Source organism: Dama dama, chromosome 10 (assembly GCF_033118175.1).
Source record: "Dama dama isolate Ldn47 chromosome 10, ASM3311817v1, whole genome shotgun sequence".
NCBI classification, from domain to species: domain Eukaryota; kingdom Metazoa; phylum Chordata; class Mammalia; order Artiodactyla; family Cervidae; genus Dama; species Dama dama.
The window spans coordinates 36,391,380-36,419,073 of record NC_083690.1 but is presented as its reverse complement, the minus strand read 5'-3'; the positions used below and the strand labels follow the sequence as shown (position 1 = coordinate 36,419,073).

General features: G+C 55.3%; 2 protein-coding genes across 2 annotated transcripts in view; one reads left to right on the top strand and one right to left on the bottom strand.

Annotated features, from left to right (window-relative positions):
• Positions 1-4,946, top strand: part of ZAN (zonadhesin) — a 38,210-nt gene extending 33,264 nt beyond the window's left edge. The window contains 4 exon segments of the mRNA XM_061152364.1: positions 355-567; positions 1,572-1,677; positions 1,782-1,825; positions 4,861-4,946. Of these exon segments, the coding sequence (XP_061008347.1) occupies positions 355-567; positions 1,572-1,677; positions 1,782-1,825; positions 4,861-4,946 (449 nt within the window).
• EPHB4 (EPH receptor B4) lies at positions 4,316-21,808 on the bottom strand. Its single transcript, XM_061153533.1, has 17 exons — positions 21,626-21,808; positions 18,990-19,063; positions 18,488-18,775; positions 17,373-17,769; positions 15,518-15,673; positions 15,001-15,333; positions 14,556-14,680; positions 13,710-13,875; positions 12,644-12,746; positions 12,359-12,423; positions 12,133-12,246; positions 11,768-12,015; positions 8,051-8,266; positions 7,607-7,756; positions 6,983-7,176; positions 6,636-6,791; positions 4,316-5,418 (listed from the first exon to the last, which is right to left on the bottom strand). The coding sequence occupies exons 1-17, from the start codon at positions 21,675-21,677 to the stop codon at positions 5,289-5,291; spliced, it is 2,967 nt and encodes a 988-aa protein (XP_061009516.1). The 5' UTR covers positions 21,678-21,808; the 3' UTR covers positions 4,316-5,288.
• Between the last annotated feature and the right edge of the window lie 5,886 nt (positions 21,809-27,694).

Genomic DNA, 27,694 nt, shown 5'->3' with positions numbered 1-27,694 from the left:
TCTCTCTCTCTCTCTCTCTCTCTCTCTCGGGAGGGACAAGGCAGAGACTCTGCCTTCCCTGAACCTCTGCTCTCTGCTCCGCACTAGTGTCTCAAGACCTCCTTTAGTCCTTACTCAGCGCTTGGGGTGAGCATAGCATTCCCACATTATAGGGTAAAGAAAATGGAGTTCAGAAGAGGGTAAGCAGTTTCCCCAGATCTCAGGGGTATAGAGCCAGGACTGGAAGCCCGGCCAGCGGACCCCAGCGAATCTCTCAGGGAGAAATTCTTCCCTAGCGTCCCAGACCCCCAGGCCCCTCTCCCTGGCTCTGAGTGTCCTCCCAGAACCCCCTCCCACCCGCTTCCATCCTTGCAGACAGCCCGTGCCTACAGAACCCCTGTCAAAATGACGGGCGGTGCCGGGAGCAGGGAACCCACTTCACCTGTGAGTGCGAACCTGGTTATGGGGGAGACCGCTGCACGGAGCCGCGGGATGTACCTCCCCCCGAAGAGCCAGGCAAGAGCTTCACCCCAGACCTGTATCCTCACAAGCTCCTCACCTTCCCCACCAACAATGGCCGCAGAATAAGTCGGTGTATATAAGATTAACCTACAGTATCTATTATAGATGTTTGTGTGTGTATGTGTCTTAGTTGCTCAGTCGTGTCTGACTCTTTGTGACCCCATGGATTAGAACTTACCAGGCTCCTCTGTCCATGGGATTCTCCAGACAAGAATACTGGAGTGGGTTGCCATTCCCTTCTCCAGGGGATCTTCCCAACTCAGGGATCGAACCTGGGTCTCCCTCATTGCAGGCAGATTCTTTACCATCTGAGCCACCAAGGAAGCCCATAGATGTATAGTAGATAGTATATTGTCAATGTCTTATATTACTATATAAGATGTAATAATATAATATTTAGATATGGTCCCTAAAGATTAGCAGGATCAGTATCCTCAAAGAATCTCAGAGTCCCTATGCCCTACCCAGCACTCTGGAATCTTCTCTCTGACCCTGAGCTCCCCACTTCTGTGATCTGTATGCCTCGCCCTGCTGTTGTTTCCGTCTCTTGTGTCCCTCTGAGCCTTCCTGGTACCTTTTATCGGTTTTCTCCATCCCAAACTATAATTCCCATGTGCCTCTGCACCAGCAATTCTCTGGCTGTATCCTTGTGCCTAAGATCGGGTTGGGGCAAGGTTGTCTGTGGGACTCAGCCCAGAGACATGGATTTGGTAGGTCTCGGTGCGGCCCCAAGATGCCTGAATTTTTTCACAAGCTCCCAGGTGACTGATGGAAGTGATACCAGGGCTACTCTTGGAGAAGCACTGGCCCAGCTGGTACCCTGGACTCTGGGGGACCAGCTGGGTGAACATCCTCCTGAAGGGTTTGTGGGAGTTGTGTGTCTGCCGAGAGCAGGAGGGCGGCATCAGGTCTTGAAAGCCCTGGGAGTGGCGGCTTCCTGGAGGGAGAGCCAGGACCCAGAGATGTGCAAGGAATGCAGTCCCTCCAGGGTGGCAGCTGAGGGCCGGAAGGGAGTGTCCCCCCCCACCTCTTCTTATCCCACACCCCTATTTCTGTTCCCCGCACCCCAGAAACATCCAACTTTGCCTCCATCCTGTTGCCATTGCTGGTGCCCATGGTGGTTATAGTGCCCGCCGCAGTGACCAGAGAATGCATTTCCAGGAAGAAAAGGAGGAGGTGAGTTTCTGGAAAGGGACAGAGGCGGGCCGGCTGGTGGGGGAGCAAACATGGGGAGTGGGTGCTGACCTTCATCACTCGTGTCTGTTCACCACGCCCTCTAGGGAGAAAATGCAGAGCCAGACCAGAGACAAGCCTCCGGGTACGGGTGAGCCCCAGCCCCATGGCCCGCACCTTTGGCGCCCGGCCTGAGGCTGCCTCTTATCCACGTCTTCTCTTTTTTCCCTCAGATTTTAGTCCAGAGCACGCCCTCAGAGTCGCTCAGTTCTGAGTTGTCCACAGAAAAAGGAGAGATAAAATTATTTATTTTTGAGACATGACTTTCCACGTGATTCTGGTGGAGGAAGGGTCTGTGAGGTGGACCTTGGTGGGGAGAACAGAAGGGAGACGCAGGCCCGGGGACCTAAGGCTGGATGCTCCAGAAAGTGTCCACAGGGAGGGGAACCGAGGTCTGAGGACGTAAGGGGCTGTCTGTCCCTTAGACAAAGTCACGTGAGGGGCTTCGGGGATGCAGGAGAAAAGAGGTCAACCCAGGAATCCTGGTTCTTGTAGAACTTGGCTTCTGACCTTCCCACCTGGGTAAGTGAAAGGTGATCCTGAGGTTTTATGTTTCCAATGATGAGATTAAAGCTCTGGGCAGAGGCTCAGGATGGGAAATGTGGCTTTTTCCAAAGGGTGAACCGGTCTGTGACCCAAAGGGCCTTGGGGTTGCTATGGTAACTGAAGATGGGGGCTGAGGCCTGGCTTGGGAGGAGCTTGGGGCTCCATCCTACTAGGAGTGACTGGCTCACCTCAGCCAAGGGCCAAAGTGCAGACCCGCCCGCCCTGAGCCCCACGCCTCATGCCTCCCACCAGGCAGGTCCTGGGGGAGGGGGCTGGGAGCAGAGGTCCTGCTCCGGCTCTAAGAAGAAAAGGAAGGCTGCCCACTGGGCTCAGATGTGAGATACCAAAGACAAGGGATGCCGAAGCAGGCAGGACCCTGGGTTCTAGAAAGGAATCCTTACTCTGTCCTCCAAATGAGCCCAGTGGCCACCTTCATGTGGCTGACCCAAGGAAGCGAGACCCAAGTTGGTTGGGGAAAGGGCTCCAAGAAGGAAGGGGTGCCCCTGGCCAGGTCACCCTGCCTCTTAGCTGGAGGGAGCAGCTCACACTCTGGAGCTGGGCTGGTCATGTTTAAACATACCTGAGCATCATGGGACTCCCAGCAGCATGTCTGGCACCCCCCCTTGTCCCCCCGCACTGACCTCCGTTTTCCTGCTCTTTGACCCTTTGCCTCTCTGTTCTTCATCTGTGTCCGGCTCCCCTGACCTCTGACCCACCTAAGGTCTCCTTATCTAGCCTGGATGTCTGGTTGGCAGGGAGAGGTGGCCTGGACCAGCATCCTAAGTCCTCGGCAGGATAGAGTCCCGCCCATCCTGTTAGAGGTACAAACATGAGCCATGTCATCAAGGAAGGTGACAGAGGATTCCAGAGAATATTAGATTCCCAAAGGCAGTAGTAGAGGCAGGAAACGGGACAGGACCACTCCTGGAGGCTTCCTGAGCTGGGAGGGGCGGAAGCTGGGATTTGGGATCCTATACCAACCCGGGCGAAGCTTCCCTGGTGGCTCAGACGGTAAAGAATCTGCCTGCAATGTGGGAGACCCAGGTTCAATCCCTGAGTTGGGAAGATGCCCTGGAGAAGGGCATGGCAACCCACTCTAGTATTCTTCCCTGGAAAATTCCATGGACAGAGGTGCCTAGTGGGCTACGGTCCATGGGGTTACTGAGTTGGATGCGACTGAACAACTCACACACACCAACCCCAGCACAACAGGGGGCAACTGAGATGCAAAAATGGCAAGGCTGCACCAGCTTGACAAAGCAGGCTGGGTTCAGGCCTGTCCCTGCAGGTGTCCCCTGGGGCGGGCAGGCCGGGAAACTGAACGTAGTGAGAAAGACATCAGGGAATTGACCCCAGCCTCATCTTCCTGTTCAGGAGGGAGAAGCTGGGGGAAAGATACTCAGGTGCTTTCCCCTCCCTTCCCAAGAGGCTGGGAGATACCTGCCTGGGCAGCATCTTGAAAGGGGGAATTGTCCTCCAGACCCAGCCCAGCGTATGTGTCTGTGTGTGTACATACACGTGGGGGGTCCGTGTCCTCCACGCCAGCCTCTGCCCCTCCCCCACAACCAAATGCAGGCTCTCCCCCCACTGCCTCTAAACCAACCCCAGCTGTCAACATCTGGCTCACATCTGTCTCCCTCATCTGACGGGGCCTCCACCCCAGCAGATCCCCCTCCCCACGCCAGGGGGCTGTAGGACCAGGGCCCAGAGCTCTGGCTAGGCCTCCCGTCTCATAGAGCCTCTCAGCCAGGGTTCGGAAACCAGGGCGGGTGGGGTGGGGGGGAAAGAAGGGCAGCCCCACCCCGGAGGTGCCCCGGGCTCTTGGCAGAGCCATCTGGAGCCGTTAGAAGCAGCTGCCGATGACTCATCTCCAGTGCCCCCACCCCACCACCTCAAACACATCCTGGGGCTGGGATCCAAGCACCGAGCCCCCGCCCTATCTCCAGACCTCCGACCCCTCTCAGTCAGCCTGGCTCAAAAGCCCCTCCATACCAGAGCCCCCACTCCACAGAAGTCTATTCCATCACCCGCAGAGTGAAGACACTTCCCATTTTCTTTTATTTATACAAAACAGTCGTTTTAAATATAATTTAAGAACCCCTCCAAGCACCGGTGTCTGTCTCTGCTTTCCACCACTTCCCCCCCAACCCCTGACACGCCCTCATGGGCACAGCTTGGGGGTACTTGGGGGGCAGGGAAATGTCGGGGGGTTGTGGCGTGACCAAGGCACTGTTCTGGAAACGACACAACGACAGGTCCCTGTTTCCACTTGGGCCGAAGAGGCAATGATGAAACAGGTCCCCTCTAACACAAAAAGTTACGACAAGGACTGTGGAAAACAAAAAACAAAAACCGAAAAAAAGGGAAGGAAAGATAAGACCAAAAACAAAAAATTAAAATTCAAAAACCTTCAATATGAAGGCAGCAGATGGGGGAGGGGCATTTACAAGGGAAAACTGAGTTCCGCGGAGACAGCAGCAAGGTCGGGACATCCAAGTCCAGTGACTTCGCCACTGGGCCATGACGCCCCTTCCCGCCTCCCGAGCTCGCAGGCTCGTCCCCCTTCTCTTTGGTCTGCAGGGCCCGCTGCCCTTCAAGGTGAGGGGGGGCACCTGGGGGCCCTAACTGGAGATCGAAGGGAGGCTGTGGAGATCCTGCCCAACTAGCCCTGGGATGCTGGCAGACTCCGGGGGCTCCTTTTCCTCCCGTCACACCCAATCCTGAGGGAAGGGCTCCTGCACCCTCGGTTTGGGGTCCTCCCACCCCCCGCGGGGGAGGGGGGGGGGTGCTATGATTCCACACTGCAGAATCCCCAAATCCTCTCTCTCCAAACAGCCAGCTTCCCGTCCCCATGGGTTCAAAGTGCAATCCAGTCAGTGGGGCGTGGGGATGGGAGCTTCTTGCGTACCCCCCCCACCCGACTCTGCCCCAGGAAGAAAGGGAAGGGATCCCCGGGCGCTGGAGTCCCTGCCGCTCCAGAGCTACGGAGCCAGGCGTGCAGATGAAGTTCAGTACTGGGGGGCCGGTGCTCCCGACCCGCCTGGGGCTCCAGGCTTGGCCTGGGACTTCATGTGCTGGACACTGGCCAGGATTTTCTTCTGGTGTCCCGCCAGAGTGACTCCGATTCGGAGCAGGTCCCTGGGGGAAGAATGAACAGCTAGGTGAGACCACTAAGCTCCCAGGTCATCTCTCCTTCAAAAACCCGTCCGGCCTCAGGCGTGCCAGCCAATCAGAATGGCCAGCGGGGAAGCGGGTAGACGTCAATAGTTGTCCGGCAGTTTCCGGGGGTGGGGGCCGATTTAGGCGCCCACCACAGTTCTGCGCAGCCGCAGTAGGGGGCGAGGCTAGGTACCCGCAGGGATAGAGAAACAAGGGGTGGAGGGCTGCGCCCTGGATGCTGAAACTAGAAGGAAAGGCGGAGAATCAGGGAAGAGGAGGAACGAAAGGGAGAGAAAAGCCCATAAAATGAGGTTGGCGAAAGACTGCTTCAGAGGACAAAGGAGTCAGAAGGAAAAGTCTCCCGGACAAAGAAATCAAAAGGAAAAATCAAAAGGAGAAAGACAGAGGAGGAGCTGGGTGGGTGGACAGAGGAATGGGCGACAGAGCGGACAGAAACATACTGCTCCCAGCCCCCGTCCTGACGCGGGGAGGCTGAGATAAGAAAGAAGCGATGAGAAATGGAAGGCAAGAACCCATGTCAGTGAACCCATCAAGGGAAGGCTCCAGCCAGTCAGGGAGGAGGGGCCCAGACCTGCTGGGGCAAGACTGGCTTCCCAAGGAAAGGGCCTCTTGGACCCTCTGTGTCTGGATTTCTAGTCCTTCTGTTTCTGTGATTCAAACGCGGGGGTGAGAGGAGTCCTTGGGAGAGGAATGGAAAGGTGGAAAGGAGGACCAGGGAGAGGCCAAGGAGGGAAAAGCAGTATTTGGAAGGCACTGGAATTGTAAAACCATTTAACATTAAAGCTGGAAAGGATTTCCAAAACCCAGGCCAACCTTCTCCTTTTATGGGTGGGAAAACATCCAGAGTTGACACGTTGTTAATGTGAGAGCAGGGTCTGGAATGTAGATAGAGGCACAAAGATAGACACAGATTGCAAGGCGGGAGCGAGATGGCCCAAGGCCGAGGTGGTGCAAGGGGGTGAGGCGGGCACAGCTGACCTGGAAGATTCCCGAGCTCTCAGCCCTGCAGCTGTTACTGTTTTCGGGGGGAGGGGCTCTAGAATGGGCACCAGAAGCTGACCTCAAAGGCCCCTGCTTAAATTGTGGGCCTGACTCTGGTCACCCAGATTCCACCCCTCCTGGCTGCCTGGCCCTCACTACCGCCCCTTGGCCCCCCGGCTCCCACCACGACTTACTCAGTGGAGATCTGGCTGACCAGCTCGAAGGAGCCAAACCCAGCGGCTGCAAAGCTTTCTTCGTATCTTCCCATCTTGATGGCTCGAAGCCACTCTCCCACGGAGCCAAAAGCTGAGTAGTGAGGCTGCCGCTGATCCAGGAGGGGGTGTGAGGCCCTGAGGGGCAAGGATGAGGAGGATACCCTGAGCACCAGCGTGTGTCAGGGTGGGGATGCAGAGCCCAGGCCTGGAGAGGCGGAAAGAGACCATCCCACATCCCACCGAAAGGATGGATATTTCTGGGGGGTAAGCAAGGTTCTTGGGGTGGCAGAATGTGGGAAAGAGGGTCCATCCTCTGGGGTCCTCACCCGCCGTTCTCCCGGGCCACGATTTTGAGGCTGGCAGGGTTCCGGATCATCTTATCCAGGGCGCTAACCACTTGGGGGAAGCGGGGCCGCGCATTCCGGTCTTTCTGCCAACAGTCCAGCATGAGCTGATGCAGGGAGGTGGGGCAGTCTGGGGGCGGGGGCAACCGGTAGTCCTGTTCAATGGCGTTGATCACCTGGAATGATGGGTGGAAGCAGCACTGGGTGAGGGCGTCAAGGGGAAAACGAAGCTGCCGAAGGACCCCAGGGAAGTGGCGACTTAACAGACGCTGGGATGGGTGCTGCAGGCCCCCAGAAGGGCTAACCTAGGGGCGGTCCTCCCGGCCAGGGCCCAGTCTGGCTGTGGCTCAATGTCCTAGAAGCTCTTGAGCTATGATCCAGACATGTAACCTCCCAAGCCTGCCCTCCATCTCCGCCTCCGTCTGTGACCAGATGAGCTGTTATCAAACTCTCCACACAGATCACCTCCTCACCATGCCACCTTCACCACCTCAAGGACCCAACAGTGATGAGCTCTCTAAGAACACATCCCCTGCCACCCTGCCGCCCCACATCTCAAGAGACAAGACATTCCAGGGCAGGTTGGTGGGACCACGGGATACTTACATCCTGATTGCTCATATCCCAGTATGGCCGCTCCCCAAATGACATGACCTCCCACATGACAATCCCGTAGCTCCAGGCATCACTGGCAGATGTGAACTTCCGGAAGGCAATGGCCTCAGGGGCTGTCCAGCGGATGGGAATCTTTCCTCCCTAAAGACAGGGGAAGACAAGGTGAGTTGAGGGACTCCCAGGACTCAGGCATTCTGCGTCTCCCCCAGCTCAGGCCTCCTTTCTTTCGGTGCCCCAAACGGCCAGCTCCCCAACTCTGTTCTTTTCCCGGACTCTTGGCAGTCAGGTTCCTTAAGCTGATCCCCCAGCCTCTACATCCACAATGTAGGTCTGCTCCTACATCCTGGCCTGGACCAGAGCTGTCAGTCCCTCAGCCTCCCGCCTTTCCAACTCGGCCCTAAGAACCTAGATCACATGGTCGTCCCCCAGCCTCACCAGAGAGCTCGTGTAGGTGGGGTCGGAGGAGTTCTCCTCCAGGAATCGGGAGAGGCCAAAGTCTGAGACCTTGCAGACGAGGTTGCTGTTGACCAGGATGTTGCGGGCGGCCAGGTCTCGGTGGACATAGCTCATCTCGGCGAGGTAGCGCATGCCTGACGCGATGCCCCGTAGCATGCCCACGAGCTGGATCACAGTGAACTGGCCGTCGTTCAGCTGGAGATGGAAACGGTGGGGGTGGCAGTTAGGACTCCCCTCTTTCCCTGACATTCTAAACCACATTTATGGGACTTCCCTGGTGCTCCAGTGGCTGAGACTCTGCACTCCCAATACAGAGGTTTCAATCCCTGGTCGGGGAACCAAGATCCCACAAGCCGCAGCTAGGGGTTTGCGTGCTGCAACTGAAGATTCTGAAAACTGCAACCAAGATCAAAGATCCTGCATGCCACTACTAAGACCGGGCACAGCCAAATAAATCAATAAAAACAAATACATTACAAAATAAAATAAACCGTATTTATCCCTTCCAGACCCATCTCACTCCCACCTGTAGAACCAGTGTGCTGACATCCCAGGTAAACCCCTTCTGCTTTATTTTACTGTTGAATTCTCTCAGTTCTCTTTGCAGTATCGTGACACAATGCTTATAACTGTTCCTGTTTCAAATACATGCACTCAAGTCTCTCGTAATTAGATTATAAGGAGCCGGGAACCTACTGTATAGCACATGGAACTCTGCTCAATGTTACTTGCCAGCCTGGGTGGGAGGGCGGTTTAGGGGAGAATGGGTACGTGTCTATGTATGGCTGAGTCCCTTCGCTGTTTACCTGAAACTGTCATAATACTGTTAATAGGCTATACCCTAATACAAAATGTTTCAGTGTTAAAAAAATAATAAAAATGAAAATTTAAAAAAGATTATACTTTCTCCCACTTAACCTAGTACAGTGCATTCCATTCAGGAAATATTAGACAAATGGTTTGGATCTAACATGTTCTTTTTATTTGACAGCAACAGAGCAATGAAAGTTACGAGTGTGCTCTGAAGACACCTGTCTCCAGGTGGAGAGGTGTGCCTTGGCATTGATCCAGCCGCACTCTCGCTCAGCCCTCTTGGACCAACTATATATTGGATGCAAGAGAATGGTGAGGAGTCAGGTGTGATTGGTAACCACAGCACCAAAACCAAGGTCTAAAGCCCGACCTTCACCTTCATAGAGTCTGCTCTCATCAGGTAAGCCCATCAGTCATGGATGGTTAACTAAGTCCGTCCTCTGGGTTCAGCTAGCCTGCAGGGGATTCTTAGCAGCCCTGCAGGGCCAGAAACCGAATTCTGAACCCATCATCCAAGCCTGCACCTGCTCCACGCCTTGCATCTCAGTTGGTAGCCTCACTTCCGGGCACTCAGGGTAGAGACTTCGGAGTCTCCAGATTCCTCTCTCTCCCCTGTTCACAGCCTAAGATCCATCAGCAAGTTCTGCCGGCTATGCCTCCAAAACACACCCCAAACCCACTGCTTCTCCAGCCCCCACAGCCTGAGTGACTGCCAGTCTCCTCGTCAGCACGCTTCCCTGGTGGCTCAGCAGTAAAGAATCCGCCTGCCCATGCAGGAGACGTGGGTTCAATCCCTGGGTCAGGAAGATCCCCTGGAGGAGGAAATGGCAACCCACTCCAGTATTCTTGCCTGGGAAATCCCATGGACAGAGGAGCCTTGAGGGCTACAGTCCATGGGATTGCCAAGAGCGGACATGACTAAGATACCAAACAACAACTCATCGGCTCCTGGTTTCTGCCCCTGCTCTGAAGCACCTGCAATGCGGGAGACCTGGGTTTGATCCCTGGATTGGGAGGATCCTCTGGAGAAGGGAACAGCTACCCACTCTAGTATTCATGCCTGGAGAATCCCATGGACAGAGGAACCTTGAGGGCTACAGTCCCTAGGGTTGCAAACAGTGGACACGTTGAGAGACCACAAACAACAACTCATCGGCTCCTGGTTTCTGCCCCTGTGCAAGGGATCTTCTTAAATCATCTTCCTCTCCTGCTGATGGGCTTCCCTGGCGGCTCAGACGGTAAAGAATCCGCCTGCAATGCAGGAGACCTGGGTTTGATCCCTGGATTGGGAAGATCCCCTGGAGAAGGGATAGGCAACCCACTCCAGTATTCATGCCTGGAAAATTCCATGGACAGAGGAGGCTGTCCTCCTCTGCCTCCTCATGCCAGAGGAAAATTCCATGGCAGGCTACAGTCCTTGGGGTTGCAAAGAGTCGGACATGACTGAGCGACTGTCAGTCCTGCTGATATCCTCCTCAAAGTTTCCTCTTTTGGTCTTCTAATCACACCCACAGTTCTAAGGCCACGAGACCCAGCCACCAACTACGACGTGATCCACCCCTTTTCCTCTACTGACCTGGTTCAGCTTCACCAGCCTCTCTGCTTCTCAAACACACCAGATCCCGTATACTCTGGGGGGGCTCTTCAGTCCCCAATATGCTTCCCCCCCACCCCCATCTTCTCACGGCTGGCTTTCTCATCTACCCAGATGCCATCTCTTCTAAGACAGACCCCCTTCCCTCTCCTGCACCCAGACAATGGAACAAACTCCCAAATCCACAAGGCACTGCCCCAGCATCTGCCACAGCATCCCTCGTGACGGGAGCTGGGCAGCCTGTGTTTCCTAGTGCAGTACCGTGGGAAGTACACCGTACCCCCTGATGGAGGCTGACCATAGATGTAGAATCCTGAACTTATCACAATGTTAGATACAGCTTCCCTTACGGGAAACACAGAGAAACAAGCTAAATGACCCCACCAGGAAGAATCCAGTCAATCTAGAAGGTAACACATTCTAGTGGACAAGTGGCCCAGCCCTTCAGCCTATCAGAACGACAAAGGACTGTCCTGGGATGTAAAAAGACTCAAAACAGTAACCACCAGTGCGATGGTTGATCCTGAACTGGATGCTGGGACATGTTGGGGACAACTGAAGAAATATGAGTATCATGTAGGTATTAGGTGATACCAGGGGGTTTTTGTCATTCTGTTAAATGCAACATTGTTTTGCTATGTAGAAAAAACTTTTGGGGACTTCCCTGGTGGTCCAGTGGTTAAGACTCTGCACTTCAAAAAAAACCAACCAAACAAACAGAAAGACTCTGTACTTCCCCTGCAGGGGGCACAGGTTTGATCCATGGTCAGGGAAGTGCCACAGGCTGTGTGGCATAGCCGGGAAAAAAAAAAAAAGTTTTGTTTTTTTTAAAAAAGATGCCTAGTAAAGTTTAAAAAAAATAATAAAACTTCATACAATTTTGTTAAAGTAGCAAAATTGAGCTCTTTCCTCTCATTTCTATGAGCCTGTTTAATTTTTTTCACATCTGAAATTTTGTTTACTTTCTATAAACGCTTGTTTGTACTTGTTAACTTTCAGCCTCCCGCATTATACCAGCAGCTCGCCAAGAGCAGAGACGTTCAGTGCTCCAATTCCTGAGGCCCCGGATGGTGGCGGGTGCAGAAAGAGAAGCTCAGTAAATATTTGTCACAAGGACAGATGACAGCTCCTCCAGATCCCGGGGTCGGCCGGCCCCAGGACTCAACCTTCCCTGGTGGAGGATGAAGGGCTGAGGGGCAGCGACACGGGACCCACCATCTGTCCTGGGCTCTGAGCTGCCTGACTGTGCTGGGGGAGGGCAGGGTGGACTGGGGTGTTGGGGGGCTCACCCGCAGGAAGGAGTCCAGGGCGCCGTTCTCCATGAACTCGGTGAGGATCATGACAGGCACGCTGTTGGTGACCACGCCCTCCAGGCGGATGATGTTGGGGTGCTCAAACTGGCCCATGATGGAGGCCTCACTCAGGAACTCCCGCCGCTGCCGCTCCGTGTAGCCGCCTTTCAGGGTCTTGATGGCCACGCAGCTCTCCTTCTTCCCAGGGGCCTTGAGGCGTCCCCGGCACACCTCCCCAAACTCTCCTTCAGGAAGGAAGCTGAGGGTCAGCTCTCCTCTTCCGGGGGGGTCTGGCTGGCCCTGCCATCCACCCCACCACCAACTCCACCCTCCTCCCCGGCACCCAGGCGTTTTCCGCTCACCTGCGCCAATCACCTCTTCAATCTTGACATAGGAGACATCGATCTCTTTTGCAAACTCCCTGACAGCCTCATTAGGGTCTTCGTAAGTGAAGGGGTCAATGTAGACCTTAGTACCTGGGGAATCGCACGGGGCCCGTTAGCCAAGAGGTGACTCCCACTGCACTCAGATGCCCTGGGCTCACAGCTCTCGCCCCAGCCCTGAATCCTTCAGGAAGGGCCTACCCACCGTGCCCGATGAGATATTGGCCATGTTTGTCCGAGTACTCAGCTTCTCTCCCGCTGCTCTGCTTCCTGGAGTGGATGGGACAGAAGAGGTAAACTGAGTCACGTGTCCCAGAGGAAACTGAGTTCCAGAGGGAATGCATGGGAAGAGAGAAGCAGGAGTCAGAGAAGATTCCAAGTGAAAGCAGGTAGGTTCCCTGGATATCCAGGGAGCCTCGACCTGCAGCAAGAGGGCGGGCGGTCAGCCCCAGGGGTTTCACTAGGGCCTCCCGGTGCCCAGGACGCTCACCTGAGGCAGAGAACTGCGATGACAATGACCACGAACACCAGCAGCACGCCCACGACCGCCGTGCCTGCAATCAGGGCCAGCTGCTCCCTCCAGCTCTCATTCTCTGGAGGAGAAGAAGTGAGATCAGGGAGACCCCGAGGGCTCATGGGCTCCACTTGGGTCCCTCAGGGCCAGGGAAGAAGTCTCCCGGCCTGAGTGGGTTTGATTCTGTTCTGTCATAAACACTGGTGACCACAAAAAAGTCCCACTTGAATAGGAGGTACCTAAGGCTAAAAATGAAAAAGTGGAAATAACCTAAACGTCCATCAACAGATGAATGGATAAAGAAAAATGTGATAGCCACTCAACGGAGTATTTTTCGGCTACAAGAAGGAATGAAGTTCTGATATAGTCTACAATACGGGTGAACCTATAAAACATTATGCCACGTGAAAGAAGCAGCAGCCAGTCACAAGACTGCATTGTATGACAGCATGTGTATGAAAGATTCAGAATGGGCAAATCTAGACACAAAAAAGTAGATGAGTGTTTGCCGGGGGCTAAGAGATAATGGAAGGGGTGTATGTGTCTTTCTGAGGTGTTGAAATGTTCTAAAATTAATTACGGGGATGGTTGCACAACTCTGTGAATATATTACAAGCCAATGAATTATACATTTTAAATGTGTGAATCATAAGGTAGATGAATCATATCCCAATAAAACTGTAAAAAAAAATTAAAAGGTTTAGGACAAAAACCCTTGGGCCAGCATATAAAAACTATCAAAGTGTCACCTCATTTAATCCTTGGGAGCCCTGGGAGAGAGGCCTCCTACTTCCATGTGTTGGATGAGAAGGCTGGGGCTCAGGGGTCAAGTTTTTGCTAAAGGTCACATAGCTGGAAAGCCGCTGAGTGGGCCTTCACACCCAGCTGTTGGATTTGGTTTCTGTGTCCCATCGCCAGGCCAGAATGCTTTGCGGTGGAAAGAAAAGCAGGAGGGACGTGACTTCAGGGGTCCTGAGAGCCAAGGCCTCCTTGCCTGGTGGGGGACAGCCAACCCCAGGCACGCCCTGCCCCCAAGACTCACCGTCCAGCTGGGTCTGGCTGTGGTGCTCCTGGCCAAAGGGCCCGTAGCCGGCCTCGGATCGTGCCCGCACCTGGACCAGGTAGCTGGCTCCCCGCTTCAGTCCCCGCAGCTCGGCCCGGTTCTCCGACGTCTTAAGGAACCGCACGCTGCTGGGGCCCTCAGCGCCCTGTTCGGGAGGAGAGGGGGGCTGGTCGTAAGCCAGGGCCCCCAGATTCCACAGCTCTTCCCACCTGCCCTCCCCTGCCTCCATCACTAGCATCTCCACCCTGTTGTGAGACAGGTGAGGCCTTTGTGCTCAGTTATGTATGTACTGGGGCTTCCCTGGTGGCTCAGCTGGTAAAGAATCTGCCTGCAATGCGGGAGTCCCCTGGGTTGGGAAGATCCCCTGGAGAAAGGAAAGACTACCCACTCCAGGATTCTGGCCTGGAGAATTCCATGGACTATACAGTCCATGGGGGTCACAGAGTCGGACACGGCTAAGCGACTTTCACTATATATGCACTGAGCTGTGTGTATTGCATGAATTACATCGTTTAGTCTTGGTAGCCATTCTGTGGGGTAGGCTCAATTATCTAGCATTTTTTTTGGGGGGGGGGGCGGGCATCCTGCTTGGCATGCAAGATCTTAGTTCCTCGACCAGGGAAGTGTGGAGTCCTAACCACTGGACTGCCAGGAAATTCCTTTCTTAAGCATTTTACAAGGAAGACATGAAGCTCAGAGAGGCCAAGAGGTTGACATGAGATCATTTAGCTGGTATATGGCAGATGCCTGTAATTCAGGTGTCCCGGCCCCCGGAGCAGATCCCACTGCCCACCTCCACTCCCCAGGGCGGGGCCTGGTTCTCACCTTCTCATGGTACTTGACCTCGTAGTCCAGCACTGCTCCGCTGGGTGCCCGGGGAACGGCCCATGCCAGGCTCAAGCTGCTGGGTGATGACCGAGTCACCCGGATGTCAGACACTGGGGGTGGCACTGCGAGAGACAGACGCGCTGGGGCCCTGGAGCGTGGCGGGTCTGGCCCTTATCTTCCCCAGCTCTCCCTCTGCCGGCCACACTTGTCTGGGTCCTCCAGCTGTTTCGGGATTTCCTCCTGGCTCTCTCTGAACTCTGGAGCCCGCCTCGGCATCTATTTAACACTCTCTGCCTCTTGCCCCTAAGGCCTTGACCCAGTGTTACTTCCTGGGAACTCCACTCCCCAGCTGCCGCCTTTTCCCTGCCTCAGGCCTTTAGACTGTCCACCCTCTTGCTGGCCTCTCCCATCCAACCACAGGCTGCCCCCAGTCCCCACTCACCCTCGCGGTCAGTGGTGACGTTCACAGCCTCAAACGGGACCGGCCCACTGGCCAAGGAGGACACCCCATTCAAGGCGGTGACCTCGAAGGTATAGGTGACGTCAGGACGCAGCCCGCGAATCGCCACCCAGGGCTCCACCAGGTCCCGGGGGCCAGGGTCGAAGGTCAGGTCTCCCCCGCAGGGCGTGCAGGACCCACCGGGGCGGCACTCCCGGCAGCGGAGTGCGTAGGTGAGGTCCTCCCGGCCGCCCGACTCGAGGGGCGCGCTCCACTCCAAGCGGAGGGCGGAGCCGTTCAGGCGGGGAACCACGCTTCTCGGGGCGGACGGCGGGGCTGCGGGAGACCAGGGCGTCAGGCAGGGCCTGAGACAATGGCAGGGCATGGGCAGTGGGGACAGACCGGCAGCCACACTGACATCTTGTGTCGACAGGGCACCAGGCCAGGGTCAAGAGGAGGAAGGCATGGGTGGACGGGGGCTGGGGTGAGGGGTCCACCCCAGGGTTCACTGGTCACTTACTGGTGCAGGGCGCACTCCGGGGGTCTGTGCTGGCCCGGAAGTACCCGATGCGACACTGGCAGATGGACGAGCCAAGGGCGTTAGAGTGGCTGTTGGCTGGGCACGGCTGGCAGGACCCCTCCCCAGACAGGGGCTTGAAGGTGCCCTGAGCACAGGCTGAGAGAGAGAAAGCATCCATCAGAACTTGCATCAAAGACATTCAGCGGTGGGGTTGGGGCTGGAGATCCAGGGGGAAAAAATGACATTCAGCGGTTATTAAAGGTGCCTGAGGGACTTCCCTGGTGGTCCTTTGATTAAGACTCTGAGCTTCCACTGCAGGGAGTGCAGGTTCGATCCTTGGTCAGGGAACTAGGGTCCCACATGCCACACAGTGTGGCCAAAAAACAAAGTTGCATGAGGTGCAAAGAGGGAAGCAGGGAGTGAGGAGCTCAGAAACCTGGCCTCTAAGAGAAGACTTTCCTCCAGAGCAAGGGTCTGAACCCTGGCATGCACCCCTCACCATCCCATGGCAGCCTGGTGAAACTCAAGACCCTTGCTCAGAATAATGATTTTCAATGTACACCACCAAATACACAGATTACCAATAAAACCAAGTAAGTGAAAATACAAAGAGCAAAACAGGTGGAGAAGGGAATGGCAACTGACTCCAGTATTCTGGCCTGGAGAATTCCATGGATTTAAGAATAGATACTTGAAAAAAAAATACAGGAAGAAAAGTTTGCAACATGGCAAAGGGTATGTTTCTCTATTAATAAGATACAGCAGCAGGACTGACAGCCAACGAAATCCTGAAGTCACAGAGAGTGAAAACAACATTTTGCCCTTCTTGCAAATCATCTCTATTGAGATGTGAAAACCCCCAGCATTTCAATGGGGCCCAAAGCTCAGGTCTTGCTCTGACCGCTGGGCTGTGACTAACATTCTAAAAAGAAATGACCAGTTTCAGGTAGAGATGGGTGAAAAGGAAAAGCCATCTTTTTTTTTTTAATTCCACCAAAGTTAACAGGACATTAAAAAGCAGAAACATTACTTTGTCAACAAAGGTCCGTCTAGTCAAGGCTATGGTTTTTCCAGTGGTCATGTATGGATGTGAGAATTGGACTGTGAAGAAAGCTGAGTGCAGAAGAATTGATGCTTCTAAGCTGTGGTGTTGGAGAAAACTCTTGAGAGTCTCTTGGACTGCAAGGAGATCCAACCAGTCCACCCTAAAGGAGATCAGTCCTGGGTGTTCATTGGTAGGACTGATGTTGAAGCTGAAACTCCAATACTTTGGCCACATCATGTGAAGGGCTGACTCATTTGAAAAGACTCTGATGCTGGGAAAGATTGAAGGAAGGAGGAGAAGGGGACGACAGAGGATGAGATGGTTGGATGGCATCACCGACTCAATGGACATGGGTTTGGGTAAATTCCGGGAGTTGATGACAGACAGGGAGGCCTGGTGTGCTGCAGTTCATGGGGTTGCAAAGAGTTGGACACGACTGAATGACTGAACTGAGCTGAAAGTTCACAGATTCCCTCATCCTATCTACAAAACCTATGTTAAGAACCTCTGGTCTCGAGAACAAACTGAGTGAGAATTCAGATTCAGTAAATTAGAGGAAACCATAATGAACAGGACTAGAGTTCATGAAGCCTCTGAGTCCAACAAGGTCCCCTAGCCCAGGAGCAGGTCCCGAAAGCAACTGCGTGGAGTCAGGAGCAAGAGCGTGGAAGTGATAGAGAGCTCAGAACGGTGCTGGGGGTCCTGAAAACACACCCTCCAGTAACTGAGTGCCCAGGAGAGCAAAGAACGTTCAAACTGGAAATCCTGAGAAGCGGGTCTGCAAGCAGGGTACCAGCTCCCTCCCCTCACCTCGGCACTTGGTGTTGCCCTCGGCAGCCTCGAACCCCGCATTGCAGCTGCAGCCCGTGACCGGCTGCTCGGCCCACTGGCCGTCTTCCCGGCAGTAGAGGCTGGGGCTGGGGCCGGGGGCGGGCATGGCGTCGGCCACGCAGCTGCCGGCCACGGGCACCACCAGCTCCCGTGGCACGGTCTCCGGGAAGTAGGTGAGGTTCACAGTCTGCTGGGCGCACTTCTTGTAGAAGAGGTGCAGGGACAGCAGGGCCATGCAGGCGCCTTGGTCCTGGAAGGCCAGGTAGAAGCCGGCCTTGGTGAGCGGGCCCAGGCGCAGCGTCTTGACGTTCACCTTCCCGGTGGCCTCGGCCCCAGGGCGCTTCCGGGTGAGGTGCTCAGCAGCCACTGTGTCCACCTGCCAGGGCGGGAAGAGACTCACTGCCACAGTCGTCCACTCCCCGAGGACCCCGCGGGACTGTCTTTTGCCCAGGCTCGCCCTCTCTGTGACCTTGCTCAGTCCCTGTTCCAGAACCTTCTCCCCACCTTACCCATCGTGTGCTTTCTTGCAGGCCGCAACACTGTCCATTCACGTTCGCTGAGTCCAGCCTCCCCCTGCTGTGCACTCACTCCCCCTATAGACACTTATCAACACCTATTCTAGGCCAGGCCCCGGACTCTGTGCCCAGGAAACAGAAAGGAAGGAAATGAGGAAAAGTTAAGGGTAAGTTAAAGGTATAATGAGTGCGAGTGCAGGCGGGACCCCAGAGCTGGAATCACAAAACAAGTAGGAGCCGGGTGGGAGAGGCAGAGAGAAGGCACTCCAGGGTGAGGCATCAGTTGGTGCAAAGGCTGTGAAGGGGCGAGGTGGGAATGCCCTGGAGACCCACTGGTTAGCACTTCACACTTTCACTAACAGGGCATGCGTTCAATCCCTGGCGGGGGAACTCAGATCCTGTAAGATGTGCTGGCCCAGCCAAAATAAAAGGTGTGTGGGGGGGGCCGAGGTGTACTTGCCCAGTGGAGTAGACTGGCCATTCCACCTAGCAGACCACCCGCTTCCTTCCTCAAACCGGGGGCCTCCTGCTTCCATCCCCCAGGCCAGACCCTCCCCCAGCCCTGGGGCGCCTGGGTACCTTGATGTAGGGGTTCTCCATCCAGGCTGGCGTGTGGGCCGTGGCCGTGTCCGCGTCGCTCTCGAAGTAGAAGACGGTGAAGGTCTCCTTGCAGGAGCGGCCGGCCCTCGGCAGGGAGAGGCACTCCAGCATGGTGAAGCGCAGCGTGGCGTACACGTGGACGGCCCCGCGGCGGGGAACCCAGCCCGTGCGCAGCCAGTGGGCCAGGCCTGGGGCCCGCTGCAAGTCACACACCTCGTAGGTCCGAACGCTGTGCTGCTCCTCGTCCAGGCCGCTCAGCTCCTCCCACTGTGGGGAGAAGGGGGCTGCTGAGCCGGTGGGCAAGGGTTAGTTCCAGGGTCTTTGCCATGAAGCCAGGAGGGAGGCTGGGGGGACCCTTGTAGAGCGAAGGCTCAGACGACACCTGCCCTGGCTGCTGAGATGTGGGGGTTGGGTGTATGGCGCAGGAAGCAGCAGCACAGTGGCCCCCGCATCGGTTTTCCTCCCGAGCCCCAGCTCTTACCTGCCCACTGTCCACCTGAGGGAACGTCACCCACTTCAGATCGGCAGTTTCCAATTTTGTGTTCAGCAGGGTCTCTGAGACAGACAGACAGACAGAATCAGTCGGAGCTTGGGAGAGACACAGGAAGACCTGGGAGCTGACATAGACAGGCAGGCCGAGGTCCTCTGCCCACCCTCCCTCCCGTCCCCAGATTTCAAGCCTCTTTTCTGAGTGCCAGCCCCGCCCCTGACAGCTGGCAGGCAGGGAGCTGACCCCCAGGACCCCCAGGTCCAGGCCTCTGTGAACTGCTGTGCCCCAGAGGAGGGGAGACACAGCTGCTGAAAGGGAGAAAAACCGGCAAACAGCTCTGAAAAGGCCAAACTCTAGCCCAGACCTGACGTGGGGTAGGGGGACACCCCTCCTACCAGGGTGTCCCTCCGCCTCTGCAGTCCCTCCCCCAAACGCAAAGATGCTGTCTCTGTTCCCCCGACTCTGATCCTTCAGACCAAACACCCCAGCCCTGACCCCCCCTCCCCTCCCCACTGCCTAGATGTCCTCGGAGGAGGACATCCTGGAGGCCAGGACGCTGGGGTTCCCTGTCCTCGGCCTCTGTCTGGGGAAGCCTCACATCTGGATTTCGTTACTGGAAAGAAGAGGGGAGGGGATTTTAGGGGTGTGAGTATGGGGGCGGTGAGTACACCTGGCTGGGCTCTGGCCTCCGGGGAGGGGGGAGGGGTGTCGGAGGAGGGGAGGGGAGGGGAGGGGCTCTGGTGGAAGGGGGGGATTAGGAGAACTGCGCCAGGGCTGTTGGGAGGGTGGAGGGAGGGTAGGGGAATCCCCTGGGAGATGTGGGGAGGGGGGCGCTACAGGTCCGATGGGGAGGAGCCTGAAGCACACCTGGGCCCAGGTCCCCCTCCCCGGACTGCAGGAGAGACAGGAAGGCAGGTGGGTGGGCCAGCCTCCTCCCAGAGACCAGGTGATGTCCACTGAAGGCCGGGGTAGCCGGAGGCCCGGCCAGCCCGAGGAGAGGCCCAGGCCCCCCACGGGTGGCAGGAGACAGCCCGGCACGCTGGGGACAGGATGCCCGGGTTCTGGGAAGCGGGTGGATAGAGGCAGCCGTCTCCACCCTCCATTGTTCCAGACTGGAGAGTGTTTTCCTGTCTCCAATTTACACACTGTCTGTTTCAGGCTGTCCTGGGCGCTCCAAGCGGCTCCCTTTTCTCTCATCCTACCGCGGCCCTGCCTGCCTCCCTCTCTTAGAGCACTTCTCTTGCCTCTCACCTCTCCCCCGCTCTCCGGCCACCTCCATCTCTCTGACTGTCACTCTGCTTTCTGTCTCCCATCTTTCACCTTCACTGAGGCACAGGGCCTTGGATAAAAGACTGATCGCCTGCCTCAGTCTGCTCACCTGTAAAATGGGGCTAACAATACTCCCCACCACAGGGCTGTTGGGACGGTGAAAACCCTGCACAGAGCAGCGGGCCTTGGGCTCGGCAAGCACTTAGGTAACAGGAATTCAAAGTTACTCCCTGTTCCCCTTGGCATCTTTCTTTCTCTCAACACACGTCATCCTGGCGGGTTTTCTCCCTGCTTCGCCTTCCCCCCTCTCTCCCTCTGGTTCTTTCTTGGTCTTCCTGAGCCCAGCAAGTCTCCCTTCTCCCCCACACCCTGCCTTTGATCCCCAGTCCAGAGCAGCACTGCCCAGCCTGGAGGAGACGCGTTTCCAACTGCCTTTGATTCCTTCTTTTCAGCAGCCCCCCATGGCCCACTCCCCAAAGACCCCTTTGATTGCAGGCAGTGAAGGAGGGGAAGGAGGCAACTCATTGAAAGGAGATTAGGGTTGTGGGAGGAGGGTTTATAGGGCTCTCTGCTCCCCTGCTAGAGGTTGAGGGGAGGGCAGAGGCTCATGGATAAAGTAACATTTGCAGCCTTGCAGAAAAAGTAGAAACTTAAGAGAGCCTAGGAGACAGAAGTCAGGCTGAGTTCAGGGAACAAGAGGGAGGCTAGAGTTAGGGAAAAGGACTCTGGTGGGACTGGGGCAAGGGCTGGGGTCTACATTGCATTTAAAGGGCTGGCGTGCAGCCTGGGGAAGCCAGGGCGGGAGCCTCCCTGCTCCAGGGGCCGGGAACTGGGGAGAGATTGGGAGGTTTGGAGACTTGAGTGCAGAAGGCGGCCATCCCCTACTGCGGAGGGGGTAGTTGTAGGATCAAGGTGTGAACGCTCTGGAATGGGGGGCGGGTGGAGTTTTATGGCCTAGCACAAAGTTCTGCCTGTCCTCTTGTTCCTCCAGAAATGTTTCCTCCTGTTTGGCGGAGGTGGGAAGAGGGACAGAAACTCTGGAGAGAGTTCTGCAGGTTGGAGTCGGGAGAAAACGAAAGGCTGCCAAGGGCGTCTGGAGACGCGAGTTTAAGAGTTCGGGGAGCCGGGACCCGGGCAAGTCCCGGGACGGAGCTCGACTCCAAGTCTTTCCCAAACAAAAGAAAACTCCACTCCCCGCTGGGCCGCCTCCTCCCCGCCCCACTCCCGCGCTAGCACTATTGGTCCGGAGCGTTCGGGGTTGGGGTGCCGGGTTAGGGGGAGACAGAGGTCGGCCCTTCCACTCCGAAGCCCCTCTTCGGGGGCCCCAGAAGGGCTGGGGTGTCCCCAAGGGAACTTACCTTCTAGGGCGGCTGCAAGCGAAGCCCAGCAGAGCAGAGCCCGGAGCTCCATGGCGCCGCCTCACTCCTGTTGGATCCGATCCGAGTTTGGGGGGCTCTAGCCCCCCCAGGTCTGAACCCCCGCCGGTGCGGGTGGACGCCGACTCCCCGCGCGGGACTCGCTCGGGGCCCTCAGCGCGGGCCCATGCGGGCGCGCCGGGCACCGGGCGGCGGCGCCCAGGTGTGGCCCCGCGTCCCCGCCGCGCGCGCAGACGAGAAGGCGGGGGGCGTCTTGGCAGCGGCCGCGCCGGGCGGGCGCAGAGCTAGACGTGGCTGGAGTCGGGGTCCCTCCGGGGCCTCGGGGTCCCGCCCCAGCAAGCTGCTGGGGGTGGGCCGCCCGCTCGCGGTCTCCCCCCCTCCCTGGAGTGGCGCTGCTCGTGCCGCCGGGCCGAGTGCGCTCCGCGCCGGCGGGGAGGGTGAGAGCCGAGCGGGGAGCGGAGCGGGAGGGAGGGAGACTGCGGCGCGGGCCGGGCGGGCTGGGGCTGGGCCGGGCTGGGGACTGGGCCGGGCGGCGCCTGGCCGGGAGGGAGGGGCGCGCGGGGGGCGGGGGGAGCTCCCCCACCCCCCCAGCCACGGCTCGGCGAGGGGGCCGGGGCGCGCTGATTGGAGCGCGCGCTGCTGAATAATTCATGAGGGAAGCTGAGTGGGGTGCAGAGCGGAGCAGGTCGGGAAGTTGGGAGAAAGTTTGGAGAAGGGGGAGGGGCGGCGGGCGCCGAGCGGGGGACCGCCCGGACCTGCACCGAGGCCGTGCGCCCTGGCCCGGACCGCGCGTGTCGGGGCCGGGGCCCAGGGATGCCTGCCCCCTCCCCCGCGCGCCCCACCGCCACCGCCCCCGTCCGGGGCAGGCCTGAGCCCAGCAGACACCAGGGAGCAGAGAAACGCACCCAGCAGCTTGGAGGGCCGCACACACGAAGCCCTGTCGGATGCTTCCTGCGGACTTCGGATTCTTCTGGATTCGCCCACCACCCCCTAGTTGGCACAGGGGACCGTGTTTGGAGGGAAACTTTTGAGGACGGAGGGGTGGCCCAGCGGGCGCCGAGGCAACGATCTCAGCTTAGATAACCGTGGAGCGAATGTTCACACAGTCATTCAACAAACATTAAATATTGGGGACCTACTATGCGCGCAACCTAGAGCTGAAAACGTGCGGAGGAACGGGGCACCTGGGTTGAGATGGGGAGCAAGCAAGGGTAAATAAAAGGTACTTGGATCCGAGAGAAGGAGGGCCAGATTCCCAAATCATGGTCCTCTCTCTCCCACCGTCGCGTTTAGGAGGGCTCCCGCGCTGCCCTCAGCCTTGACCCCTTGGACTCGGGCCGGGTCTGATGCTGTCTGTCTTTCCTGAAGCTGTTTCCTGTCTGGCTCCTGGGGGCCCTCGGCGTGGCTGGGAGGGCCCTTCCTTTCGTGGCCATTCCCCCTCCATCTCATCAGTTAGAGGGGAGCCACAGAAAAGCAGCTCCTCCCCCCAGCCCGGTTCTGTCTGGGCACCCGTGGGGTGGGTCTTGGGGAGACCAAGACAGTACTGCAGGAGTCAGCTAGTGGAAGAGCTGGAAGGAAAGAGCTTAGACTCAGAAGGCAGTTAAGGGGGACAGAGTCTTGAGGAGCCCAGGAGCCAAAAGAGAGGGAGAGAGGAGTCCTAGATGTTTGCGGGGCTGCCAAGCCCCTCTAACCCACGGTGAGGACAGCAAGGCCTGTAAAGACCTCTTGTCCCAGCGCACTTATCTTTCTGCTGCAAGTGGTGCTCCCCACACCCCTGCCCTTCCTCGTGGCCGTGCCTGGGTCCTGCTCCGGGGTGGGGGGTCACGGAAGGCAGGAAACAGCCGGCTTGGCTGGAGCCAGGCAGACCAGGTCAGAGCTGGGAATTCCCTCCTCCCTCCCCGATCCAAGCCCCGTCTCCCTCCTTACTCAGCCTCTCCTCCAGGTTATCCATCTCCTCCCGACACCCTCTGACTGCTCTCAACCTGTACTGATTCTCCAGCCTCTAAAAGTTATGTTTGTGTCTCCTCCTGGGCCCTGCCCTCAATCCCCCTCAGGCTCTTGGTTGCTTAACTCCTCTCCTTTGATGGGGGAGGCAGTTCATCATCATGGTGGGGGTGGGTGAGGGGGGGTGCATGGCCTGAATGGAAAGGAAACCCAGGTGCCCCAAGAAATCAGGCTGGATGGAGTGATGGGCTGATGAGTCAGAGGGGTGAAGGGATGCAACAGCCCATCAGAGATTCAAACCCTGTATTTCTGACCCCTGAGCACCTCCCTCAGCAAGAAGGAGCAGAGCACCACAGGGAAGAATATACACAGTCCATCCCTTATCATGGGTCCTCAGCCCTCATCCCACAGCATGTAATCCAGTTCCTAATACCTGTTGTTAAGTCGCTGTGTTGTGTCCAATTCTTTTGCGACCCCATGGACTGTAGTCCTCTGTCCATGGGATTCTCTAGGCAAAAATACTGGAGTGGGTTGCCCTTTCCTTCTCCAGGGATCTTCCTGACCCAGGGATAGAAACCAAATCTCCTGCATTGGCAGGGGGATTCTTTACCACTGAATCACCTGGTGTTTACCAATCAAAGAGTGAATAAAATGAAACCTTTATTGAACATCTACTATATGCCAAGTGATCACTCTGCCAGTTTGCAAGATTTGTTTGTAAAACAGGGCTCCTGACCTGAAAGATCTATGCTCTGGTGGAGATCCCATTATTTCCCTCTTCCATGGAGATGATCCACTCAAGTGCTCAAAAACCATGCTCTGCCTCTTCTGTGGGTGTGAGATCATTTCCTCCAGCTTCCTACCACCCAGAACCACTTTGGAGGTAAGCTAATTCAGTATCCACAGGGTTAAATTACACAGGTGAGCATCCATGGCACTACCTGGTTTGACGCTGGCTCCGCAGACCCCAACAAGTCTCAAGCCCACCTTTCTTCATTATTAGGGCACTGAGAGTACTTTGCTGTTTTCCCACCCCAGCTGTTAGGCTATTGCCCCTGTTCCTTGTCCATGTTCGATATCCTGCCAGTGGCAGTACCTGTGTGGGGCACCCCCCACCCCCAACAGCTGGTAGGGCTTTCTTTATGCTAGCCACATGGTTACAGTGGAGTGTTTGGAGTGGGCTTGGAGTTAGGATTTTTTTTTTTTTTCTTTTCTTTATGTATTAAACAACAAAGAAGCCATCCCTTTCATCAGTTGTAGAAATTGTCTCTCCTGTTCCCATATCCCAGCCCCTCCTTGTAAGGACCACCTGACTCTGTCAAAGTCTAGAGTTAAGTTTATCTGGGAGCTCAGAAAGTTTTAAGTTTAGGCATCTCTCACCTTCCAGGCTCCTCCTACTACCCGAGTTAATGAGTACCATCCATTTAAACAGTGTTCAAGGTTAGTCACAGCAGGAGAACATTTGAAGTGGCCCCAAATCTCACCCCTCTTGCACAAAAGGAATTTGATAAGAGATTTTGATGGTACCAATAATAAGTTGTAAAGCTCAATGAGATTTTTTTTTTCTCAATGAGATTTTTAGAAATTCTCAATAATGAAAGAAAAAAATTCAATCAGCCGTACTAGAGAAAGAGAGAGAGAGAATAGAAAATAATAGAAAATCATAATATGAAGAGGTGGTCAGAGTTCACATCTAAGAGACAGGACATGATAGAATTATAGTGATCTGTTGGCAGTTATTAACTACAAATATTGTATTGTTTTTCTAGATTTTGTGATATTTATGGTGTCTGTCATCTTAACAGTGCAGCCGGTTGTGATTGCTCAATCTAAGTAAACTTTAACTTTTACACCTAATTTTATATTCATGGTTTTATTTTTGTTTTCTTAAAGCAGGTTCCCCCACATTGTAAAAACATCAGGGCCCACAAAATCTGAATCCGCTCCTTACATGACCACCACAAACCTTCCTGAACTCATCACATACAAAGTTGTAATAGACACATGCTTTTATTAATATAATTTATTAGTGACTGTGTATTTGCTTGTATGTGGCTCTAAGCTTCATAAAAGGTTACATGTTGTGTTCACTTGAAGTCCCATGCAAGCCTCTCTCATAGTAGATGCTAATAAATATTTGTTGACTGTTTATCTCCTTATTGGTTAGTCTCTTTTTTGTTTGTTTGTTTCCCTGGGTCTTCCTTGCCATGAGTGGACTTTCTCTAGTCGCACTGCACAGCATCTAGAACATGTGGGCTCAGGAGTTGCAGTGAGGGCTTAGTTGCCCCATGGCATGGCATGTAGGATCCTAGTTCCCTAAACCGGGATCAAACTTGCATTGGAAGGTGCATTCCTAACCACTAGATCACCAGGGAAGACCCTGATCTTTAATTTACCCAATGTTTATTTTTAGAACAATTACTATTGAAACAGGACTGGGGACACAACATGATCTCTACCTTCTAGGACTTGACAATCCAGGGGTAGAAATTGTCATAAAATCTCCACAGAACACAGGAGGCTATGTGTTGAGCATAAAGGGTGGTAGGCAGAGGGTCCTATGGGATCATGGAGGAAGCACACGGATCCAACTAACAGGTTCAAGGTGAGTTTTCTGAAGAAGACAATGCTGTCTGAATGAGTCCTGGAGGAGATTGGTGGGAAAGGTTGCTTGCAAGGCAGAAGAAGCAGCAAGTACAAAAGCATGGATGTGGTGAGACTGTCCTCAAGCTGCCAGTGTTCACAATGCCCGGTGTGGGGTGCCAGGGCAGTGACAATGGGTGAGCTGGAGGTGAGCAAGAACCAGTCTCCATCTTTATGGGACCTTCCAGAGGTGCACTTGTCCTGAGTACCTGGGGAGCTGAAGATACTTTTTTAAAGCAAACTTTTATTATCCTATTATATTGTAATTTCTTTCTTTCTTTCTTTTTTTTTTTTTTGGCTGAACCTAGAGGCACGTGTAACTTACCCAACCAGGGATCTGACCCGAGCTTCCTGCAGTGGAAGTGGGGAGTCTTAACCACCCTGACTGCCAGCCAGGGAAGCCTGAGTCAGAAGCATTTTAGGCAAAGAAGTGACATCGTCAGATCAGTATAGAAAGTCCTTGCTTGGCTTGTACAACTTTGGAGAATAGATTGAAATCGATCAAGACTGAAGGCAGAGAAACCACATACAGTTCTTCAAATGACAGTGAGGGGAGAATTCAAAAGATGTCAGGGAACTAGAGTGGACAGGACCCGAAGCCTGGCTGGGAGAGGAAGGAAAACTGAAATCAAACATGATTCAAGTTTCAGACTTTGGCAGCTTGGTCAGTCAGTTCAGTTCATTTGCTCAGTTGTGTCCAACTCTGCGACTCTATGAACTGCAGCATGCCAGGCTTCCCTGTCCATTGCTAACTCCCGGAGCATACCCAAACTCATGTCCATCAAGTCGGTGATGCCATCTAACCATCTCATCCTCTGTCATCCCCTTCTCCTCCTGCCTTCAATCTTTCCCAGCATCAGGGTCTTTTCCAATGAGTCAGTTCTTTGCATCAGGTGGCCAAAGTACTGGAGCTTCAGCTTCAGTCCTTCCAATGAATATTCAGGACTGATTTCGTTTAGGATTGACTGACTTGATCTCCTTGCTGCCCAAGGGACTCTCAAGGGCAACCTGGTAGGAGCTAATAAAATGGAGACCGCAGGGGCAGGGATGGGGCACATGCTGGGCATGTGGTATTTCAGATCCCTGTGTACCTTCAGGCATCTGGGTCAGAAGTCAACTAGATCTGAGCTCATTGGGTCTGCAGCTCAGAGAGCTTTTTGGCTGGAGCTACTGGTTTGGGAGTTATTGTCACATGATGGTGATGGAAATTGCTGGGGGTGGGAATGAGGGGTGTGGAGGAGGTTGCAGAGATTGAGAAGACTAAGGAAAGCTTTACTACCTACTTCCTCTTCTTTCCCCCCAAACAAACATTATCGTATTTGAAACGTAACAACCCCGTGAGAGGGCAGGATGGGCGTTATTATGATTTCCACTTTAAAAATGAGGCAGGCTCAGAAGGTTAAGTGACCTGTCCAACGCACTCAGCTAGTAGCCAGCAGGTGGGCCAGACTCCGCACTCAGCAC